At 42.8% G+C, this 9647-nt stretch overlaps 1 protein-coding gene across 1 annotated transcript; it reads right to left on the bottom strand.

Moving 5' to 3' along the window:
- Positions 1-70: 70 nt before the first annotated feature.
- On the bottom strand, positions 71-9257 carry srsf5b (serine and arginine rich splicing factor 5b). The gene is made up of 8 exons (XM_071519905.1): positions 9193-9257; positions 8747-8885; positions 8106-8176; positions 7751-7858; positions 6258-6330; positions 4757-4830; positions 4457-4564; positions 71-2729 (listed from the first exon to the last, which is right to left on the bottom strand). The coding sequence occupies exons 2-8, from the start codon at positions 8870-8872 to the stop codon at positions 2408-2410; spliced, it is 882 nt and encodes a 293-aa protein (XP_071376006.1). The 5' UTR covers positions 8873-8885; positions 9193-9257; the 3' UTR covers positions 71-2407.
- Positions 9258-9647: the final 390 nt, after the last annotated feature.

Raw genomic sequence — 9647 nt, forward strand, 5'->3', positions numbered from 1 at the left:
AAAACCTTCCCCACTTTTGTCTTAGTGTCAACTCCAAACGAATCAGCACAAAACAGAACACTTTAGTTCAGGCTCCTGTGCTACTTGAAACACAATAGATCTATTGATGCACTGCTGTCATTTAAGATCTTACTCTAGTAATTTAAATGAAGTTTTACTACTTTATTCTATATTCTGAAATGTTGACAAAACTTGTAAAAAGTATTTCTCTGTCAACATGATTTTATTATAAAGCACTGATGTACGCAAAATGTTATATTTTGTTAAAATTGTTTTATTGGTTATGTCCATTTTTTCTATACCATACAAATGTCCATCATATCTATCACTGAAAACAAAATTATACGTTAAGAGTACAAAATGTTTTATTTCCCAAACTCTTGTCTACGTGTTCTTACTCATTTGAACCACAGGAACATTAGTCACAGTACCAACAGCCTTCTTGGAATCACGTTTATACACTGTAATAAAAAAAAGAAGTTTACATTGCTGTACACCATACCCCGAAACTGAGAAAAACATTCAATACAATGCCAAAAAAAAAAAAAAAAAAAAATGCATTTTGTAGGCAACAGCATTTCAAAGTGTTTTAACTAAAGAGCATTACCGGCTCCTCAAAAGCATTACACCCTTCCTCCATCCCCGCAAAAAAAAAAAAAGGTTTTAACAGTCACTGCAAGAAAACTTAGATCCATTAAATCAACATACTCATCTTACTGTACAACTGTTTAAACTTTTAACTAGCGGAACTATGCGCATAATTACACAGAATTCATGATATTGAAGCTGCCGACCGGTCGTGATGGTGGTTCATATCTGAGCTTGCAGCGCAAATGCAGAAACATGTTCAATCATCCGATCATCAATTTCCAAATAGTCCGAGTCCAAATAGTGATCAAAACCAAAGCAAATGCAAGCATTCCGGGTTATAATGTTCGCACACCCCCTGTGGTAGGTAGGTCAAATTAGGGAAGAGGATTAGGGCCACGTGAAAAATGTATTTGAGTTCTGAGATTGATTTTAATCAGAACTCTGAGATTAAAGTCAGAATTCTGAGAAAAAAAACAGAATTCTCAGGAAAAGAAACCCTCACTTTAAACTCTGAATCTCAGAATTCTGAGATTAAAGTCAGAACTCAAATACATTATTCACGTGGCCCTAATCCTCTTCCGTATCAAATAAATGACAAAAAAAAAAACAACAACAAATGTTTGAACACACCATTCAAAAGAGCTGAAAGGGGCGTGGAGAATGTGAGAAATCAGACCAGCATTAGAATGATCTAAAATTCTTCCATTGACATATCTAGATAAAGATAAGCAAAAAAAAAAAAAACAAAAAAAAAACCCCCCACTAACAATCCATATGCAGCCCAGTAGGGAATACTGCTTCCCTCATTGAGGTTTTTTCCAGGTGGAGAGATTAATGAGTTTATGGGCCCTGTTTTGGTGAATCGAGGCGCGGCCATGACCAACAGCAAAAAGGTCACTCGCTTGATCCCAGCACGAAATGACCTATGAGTGTGTGTGCATGTGCTTCTGCATGTGTTCACATAACAGAGAATTCTTAGTATGTCCTCACATTGTTTATTCATCAATCTTGGTGGGTTTTCTTTTTTTTTTACCTCCGCCAAGGAGATTATGTTTTTGTGCCGTTTGTTTGTTTGTCTGTTTGTTTGTTAGCAGGATTATGGAAAAACTACTTGCCCGATTTTCATGAAACTTCATGGAAGGGTGTAGCATGGGCCATGGAAGAACCAATTAAATTTTGGAGCGGATCCGGATCAGACTCACGAACAAGCAATAATAGCACGAACCTTGGCGGAGGTCTGCGCTCTCCGAGTGCCCTTCTAGTTTTAACTACAGATGTTGGCCAGAGTGTCAGAAATGGACCGTGATGTAATGAGAATACCATGGATAAGGTGTGTGTGTGTGTGTGTGTGTGTGTGTGCGCGCGTTCTCGTTGTTTCTTCTACTGCATTCACGTCATATGGGGAAAAATGGTAGATACGAGCTTTCCTACTTGAAAACACTGTTCACCTCAGCTTGGGAACTCGGGACCCGGGAGTTTTCTAAGTCTGAGTTCAATTTGTTTTTGTTTTTTATTTATGGTGAGAGAAATCTGTTTTTGGTGTAAAGGTTCAAAATAATAGATGACTCACAATAAAGAATAATTCAATTAAATTAAGGTTTAAATGCCCTATAGTAATTATTAAATATTTGAGCTACTATTCACGTTGCTCATTGCCTAGTATGTAAATCTGAGGATAATTAGTAACAGCGAAAACCAAACCAACGTCTGTGGAAAAACTCCGTCTTGGCATTCAGAAGAGTTCGCCTCCGAGTTGTTCCTACTGAGCGAGCGAGTCGTTTTCTCCCATTGATTCCCACGTAACGTGAACACAGCTCTAGCGCTGGCTGTCGGTAGACGGAGAGCGGGAGCGGGAGCGGGAGCGCGAACGGGAGCGGGAGGCGGAGGCTCGCTGGGCGGGCGGAGGGGAGGGCGGGGTGGCCGACTTGCTGGTCTTGGAGGAGCGCTTGGCCGGCTCCTTGGCTCGGGGGGCCGGGGGGGAGGCGCAGGCGGCGGGGGAGCCGCTGGGCGAGCGGGAGCGGTTGTGGGCCTTGGCGGGGCTGCGGGAGCGGGAGCGGCGGGGGGAGCGCGACGGGGAGCGACCGCGAGAACGGGAGCGCGAGCGGGACGAGCTTTCGGACCGGGAGCGACTCCTTGATCTGGGGAAGAGAGGGAAGAGAGGAAGAGGGGCGTTAGAATAAACTTCAGTTAAAGAGCGGTCATCAAAACACAGTTACAACGTGCTTCAGAAGATAAAAACATAACAATAAAGAAAGAAAAATGAAAATGCAATGAGCAAATGCATTCTGCCCTGCAAAGCCAAAGAGCAGTAAATGCAGTTGTGAAACTGAAAGAAATGACAAATCAAAGTTTATCTTATCGATAAGTTGATGGTATATTGTTTTAGTGTTAATAGGTGTCATTTTGGTTGATATGGAATAAAAAAAAACCTTAATCAGGACTGTTAACATTTAAAAAACATAAAATGTAGTTAACTGCTGCTGATTTAGCAACTATAGATAACTACGGACGTCGTCTCTACTTTCATTTTGATGCTGTATTTACACTGGTTTTCAATGTTGGTACAGGCCATTGTGTCAACATCCATTCAAAATGTTTGTTGGGCTAGAAAGTTCAATCACCCTTAGTCTTAAGTCTAGACTGTGGAACAACTACAACAGGCTGTGCTTAGGCTCAAAAGGGGTTAAAAGCTCAGATATAGCTAGGTGCTAGCTGTGCCTTAAGGGGAATCAATAAAATTTTTTAAATCAATCCTAAATCACACTGGTGGCCAAATAAATGAAGCTAAAATGCGGTTAAAATGCTGTTTTAGTTCCTGTCAGTCTGCCTGCGGCATTTTGGACAAACTGTAATCTGGAGATACTCTGCTGAGTAGAACAGGTGCACAGGGAGTTAGGCGTGACAAAACAAAAGCACTGATCACAGTTCCCACAAAAAAAAAAAAGCTTGAATTTTGGAAAGTCTCCAGAGTTGCAGAAAACACGACTGCACAACTGTTTCATGTCACATGCTGTCAAATGCTCTGATAACTCACCGCTCACTCTTTCCCTCTGTGACTGAACATGAAATATTGTTTTCTGGGGTTTTGGGAGCTACATTAAAGCTGCACTAGTCAGTGTTTGCAGGTTGGTTGTCCAAAAATCATGTAAAGCGATAAATCATGTAATCCCTAACTCCAGTACCAACACGAGAAATTATTAGGGATGTAACGTTACATTATAGATATACATGAGAGATACAGTTTCTCACTAGAAAAGTAATGCAAAGAGAATCAGCTCCGCAACATTTACCCATATACTGGCGACTGGAGTTTTTCCATTTTGTACCTGTAAGCTCTGATAAGGCTCTCATACAATACTTATAAACTGTCTTTGTCTTGTTGCTGTTTTCTTCCTTAATTGGAAACACAAAATGCTGCCACACTGCAGACTAGAAACTTGACGGAGCGTTCTCAATTTCAGTTTCGCCTGAGTCTTTCTCGTCTCCTGCTACGTTTACGCAGCAGTGAGTTCAGCTGGGCTCACTGCAAATGTGCAAAACAGACCATTTTGAATGTCTTTTTTTAGACATTAGACTGCAGCTGAAATCTACTTTTTTTTTTACACTCCACGATGCATATTGTCATTTTTTTTTGCATCGCATAATTTCATGCCACAAACTTTCGTTACATCCCTAGAAATTATCCCTAGAAACCCTCGTCTCTGTCGCTGCCCCACTTTGTGATTTAGGCTGGTAACAGCTGGGTTTTTACACAAGAACCTTGACTAGTGCAGCTTTAACACATGATGCATCAACCACAATGGGCTAATTTCTCGAGGATGCGATTGATGGGCTCGGTGGAGTGAGGCGCCGCCCGATAACTCACCTCTTCTTGGCTGCCTCGATGAGCTTGATTTTCCTGCCATTGATTTCCTTTCCAGACAGTTTCTCAAGGGCATTTTTCAGATCGCTGTAAGAGGCAAACTCAACAACCCTGTAGAAACACAAGAGACAACATTATGACTTGGAATCTGAATTATGTTTCTTCACAAAGCAGATGATGAATTATCCTCAACTTGCGCTCTCCTTTCAGACAGAGGCTTTGCGGCAAATGAGACGCCCACACGAGTCAAGACATTCACACGCCAGTTCATGCGGACACAGATAATGGAGTGAGGCGTCTTACCCTTCGTTGAGCTTGGGGCGATGGGCATCTGCGAATGTCACCTCTCCAGCTTGTCTCATGAAATCTTTCAGGTCCTACACATGTGAACAGCAGTCTAGTTAGGGCAGGCTCGGGACACGGGCACAGGCTGAGTCATAAAACATGATTGATTTACCCAAAGAGAGAGACGGTTAGATATACTGAGAGCACTACACAGGCTACTGCAGATAAGGAGGATGATGGGTCCAAGAACCTCAAAGAGCCATGTTCAATCAGTCAGTCATTCAACACAGATTGGTTTTTTAAGGGCGGATACAAAATCTTCATCAAGGCAAGCGTGTGCCAATTTGGATAATATTAACAAATTTAGACAAGTACAGTGCCAGTTGTCAGGCTGAATCTTTGCAGCTGCGTCAGTCTTGAGATTCTTGGACCCACTGTTGTTTTACAACTACAGAGAGGTGAATACCATCTGCATGAACTGCAGAGGCGCCGCTTGGGCAGCGTATGGCGCTAAGAGCCCCGCTTTCCTAGGAGGGCACAGGGCTCCGCGCCGGGACCGCCCCTGTCTCGGCACCCCGCCTCAGTAAAGAGAGTGAACAGGGTGGAAGAGAGGAAACTACTACCTGAGAGCGAAACCCTTTGGGGTGGGCCGCAGGCTCTCCTAGCCCACCATAACCTCGGGATAACAGCAGATTATATCCATGGGCACCTGGGAGGAACTCACTCTCTCTCGCTCGCGATGTGCGGGAACACCGGAGGGGGGGGAGGGAGGGGGGGAGATATCGATCGATCGAAGCCTCTCAAATTAACGAACCATCGATCAATACGACCACCACCACCATCATCACCATCGACTCTTTCGCTCTTTCCTCTCCTCTCTCTCTGCCAACTCTCTGTTTGTTTTCTCTCTCTCGCTCTCAGCCACACACCTGGCGCCCGCACGCCTTCGACAGGGGGGCGTTGCGGGCGAGCGAAGGGGCCGCCAGCGCCTCTAGAGTGGGGGAGCGAGCGCTCACATGACCAGCAGGCGTCAACTAGGAGTAGGACACATTGGCTGACACCACAGGCTCAACCCAGACAGAAGGACCCAGAAGGGGTTAACTCCACCATAAGCGAGCTCTTCCATACGACACAACAGTCAGGCTGGCAAATAAAGGGGTGAAGAATTGGTTAAAATTTGAAAACAGGAACAAATTAAATTTTTTGTTGTTGTTACTGCTCTTTCTCTCAATAATTAGCTGCATTAGCTGCAGAGTCATAAGAGCATTTATAGATTTTGAAAGAGCAAATTGGACCTGATCATAATAGATAAATGTTAATTTTTGACACATATTAGCTCTCAATCCAATAACTACCATTTTGATTCCAAATACAGAATTGCTATGATTTTGAAATACATGGAAATGCGACAGTTTCATGTGTAAGTGGATTGAGGCAGATTGCTGGAGACGATATAACATTAGTGGTGTTGCAACTTGCAGAGGCTGGCTGTGTGTAACAGGCGTGTGGCAATACTAACCTGCCAGCTGACACGGGAGGACAGGTTCTCCACGATCAGGCGGTTCTCAGTGCGCATCGGAGGAGGGTTTCGACTGAAACGTGGGAAAATGCAAAATGAGACTTCACAATCAACAGAACAGTGACACTGTCAGGTTGTCTAAGAGATCGGGCGGAGGTGCGCAGACCTCAGCACAGAGTCTAAGAGCTCTAATTAGCTGCTTGTCAATGGCAAGGCCAATACGCGTCAAGGCTTTCTAGGATGCACAAAGCACGACACTTGTGCTGCGTTCCATCCTAGCAGCTGTGACTGCAAGTTTACATTTCAATTTTATATCTTAACCATCTACTACACAGGAGTTTTGATAGATTTACGGTTATGCAATCCTGAAAATTTAAGTTGAATGTATTTTGAGGATTATGAACATGCTAAAAGTCATGCTGTGTAGCGTTTGCAGTGCATGCTGCCGTGTTGACGTGGCGTCAGACAACTGTATCCCGGAAACCTCTTTGTTGAGAAATCTTACCCGAGTTTCCTACTTGGAATTCTGAGCTGAATGGTTGTTACATTGCATTTTTCCCACTAGGAAGCAGGAGTTTCCCACTTTCTGACATCTCTAGAATGGCAGCATTACTCACAAGACAATTACTGGATATTGTGCCCTTTATTCCACGTACTCTACAATCAACATATATATCAACAAGAAAAGCGAAGACATTGCCTTGAATGTTGTTTTTTTATGCGTAAGGTCATTGTCACTATTGCATGCCAAGCATCTCCTACCACACTGCAATCCTCCTTTGGCTTGACAACATGTGAGAGGTAGAACGGCGCACTGAGGTGTGAGCACTGCAAAAGCCCAAAGTAAACTCCACTAAAGCCTGGGCTTGTGTCTGGGCAAACAATACGGCTTGCCTTATTACGCCTGTTTTGAGTCTGAGGACATGAAGCTGTTGAGCATGTTTGCATGTAACTGTGTTAACAGAGACTGCAAAAACCAACGGCAAACAAGATAAGTCTCCCTGCTAATAACGATACACCCTCGCCTTATTATTATTCTGGTTCTGATAATCGGAGGAAGAACTTTTCCGGTTTCATGTAAACACGGTATTGTGTTCAAATGAGCCAACTCAAACATGTAATACTTGAGTATCCTGAAATAGCATGAGGATATTCGTGTGCATGTTAACATCCTAAATATTGACCATTACTGGCAAAACCAATTGTGGTAGAGTCAAATCAGGAGTTTCCAATCCATTATTTGGAAAAAGTAACATCTGAAATAATTGAATTATTGGAACAAATTATGGTTTATGGTACTATTGAAGGATAGCAAGTAACTTAATCCCTTTTGTAATCCTCTATACTTCAGACATATTGGACCAGTGAACTTCAGGTAATGATTTTTCATGTGTACTTTGCTTATCTGAATGAAATGAACTTATTTGACCTCACACAGCAGGTGAACTGTCTTCATTCCGCAATACCGAGGAACGGTGTGAAAACTTTTATACCTCCGACCGTCCTGGGATCCGCGGCCATAGCGATCAGGGAAGCGTCCTCCTCCACCGCCTCTGCCCCGGCCGCCTCGCAGACGTACGCGGGCATGCTCAATGGTCACTCTAATACAGGAAAAAAGGAAAACACAGCTTCATGCTATTCTGAAAATGCATTTGATAGGCTATTTGTTTATAGTGCTGTGTGTTTGCCTTCTGATGATCACGACTGAAGGTCATTGTTTACCCTCCTTTTCATTTCCCACGATATCTCTGGTCCTAATGTACCCACTACAGCACAGGGTTTGCAGAAATAGAAAATATACTAAAGAACCAAGGTCCTCAAAGTGATGGCACTCAGAAATCGTCCTACCTTTCATTGCAAAGCTCTTTGCCATCTAGCTCATACACAGCATCTTCAGCATCTCTGGGGTCATCAAACTCCTGTGGCATACAGAACACACACAGCACCGTTCAACACCACAATTCTTCGTGTTTCTGTATTTTCTGAGAGAACGTTATGCCAAACTCCATTCAAAAATGTCGCAGTTGAATGTTTCCTTGCTTACTGGCAAATGTACATACGTTATAGAATATATTTTACAACGTTTAATGAATCATTGGGGTGTTGTGGTAAATTCGGCATATAGATTATCTACCCAGCAGCACTTTATTTCAATAAAATCTACATTTTTAGAATTGTGCACAATGGTCGTTACCGCCCTGCGTGGTGTAACGATATTTTTAGTGGAAAAATGTGGGAACTGCAGGCAAATCAATAAGAAATGTTAACATTTTATTGAAACGAGTGCTGCTTGGTGTACTGGATATATGCAGAATTGAAGAGAGGCTCCTAGCGATTCGTAAAAGGTCCCATGTCTAGTTATACCATGTCTGTACCTTTTGCAGTAAGCGAAGCAGTTAAATTGCCAAATTTTTGAATGGTGTTTGGCGTACCGTTCTCGCCATACTAGAGATAACTATCTTATCCATACATATGTATATATGACTCACCACAAACCCAAAGCCTCTCTTCAGGTCGATATCTCGGATGCGGCCGTAGCCTTTGAAAAACCTCTCCACATCCTTCTCCCTGGCCGAAGGGTTCAGCCGGCCGATGAAAATACGACAGCCACTCATCTTTGCTAATAACCTGAAAACAGACGTTAAGACATTACACATTCATTAATTATCCACCGGAGAATAACGAAGAACAACCCGAAGACGTCGAATTAGCAAACGGCGTTATTAACGTGAGTGACCTCCGTTGACCGTCCTGTGTCGTTTTGGTAAATTGTCGGGCCTTGTGCTCAACCAAGTCATATAATTTATACACGACGAATCACTGATGTAACGTTATTTGTACTGCGCCGAGAAGGACGAGCAGTGTATGCATTTATTTACAACGCCTAACAGACCTAACGCATTCTTCTCATGCAGTTCCGTCGCTGTAAACATACCTTTCGGCGGTCCTGGAGGTAATTTGTTGCGGACTGACAGTGGCTGTAAAATCCAATACTGTAGCTAGCTCACACTAAACAAAATGGAGCCTGTTTTTTGCTCACTTGGTGGGAAGCTTGCACGGGGAAACGAAGTTGTAGTTGTTTTTTCTGACCACTAGGTGTCACGCAGGCATAAGGGCAGAAAGCAGTGCCAGTGCTGTTCATTCAAGTAATGATACAGATAATACGAGGAAGGAGGAGGAGAAAGGGGAGGAAAAGGAGGAGGAGAAACCCGGAAATCACTGCTAGAGTTAAAAAAAATAAATAAATAAATAAATAAATAAAAATGAACGGTTAAAGAAATATAAAAGCAAGACAAGAGACATAAAACAAACTATAAAACTTAAGTCAGAAACGATACAATGAGTTTTAAGAGGTGATTTAAAAGATGCTAAAGATGGCTAACCTGAGGC

This window comes from Centroberyx affinis, unplaced genomic scaffold (assembly GCF_046629955.1).
Source record: "Centroberyx affinis isolate AG114_WGS23_722 - 3 ecotype Tasmania unplaced genomic scaffold, CSIRO-AGI_Caff_v1 ptg000749l_1, whole genome shotgun sequence".
NCBI lineage: Eukaryota > Metazoa > Chordata > Actinopteri > Beryciformes > Berycidae > Centroberyx > Centroberyx affinis.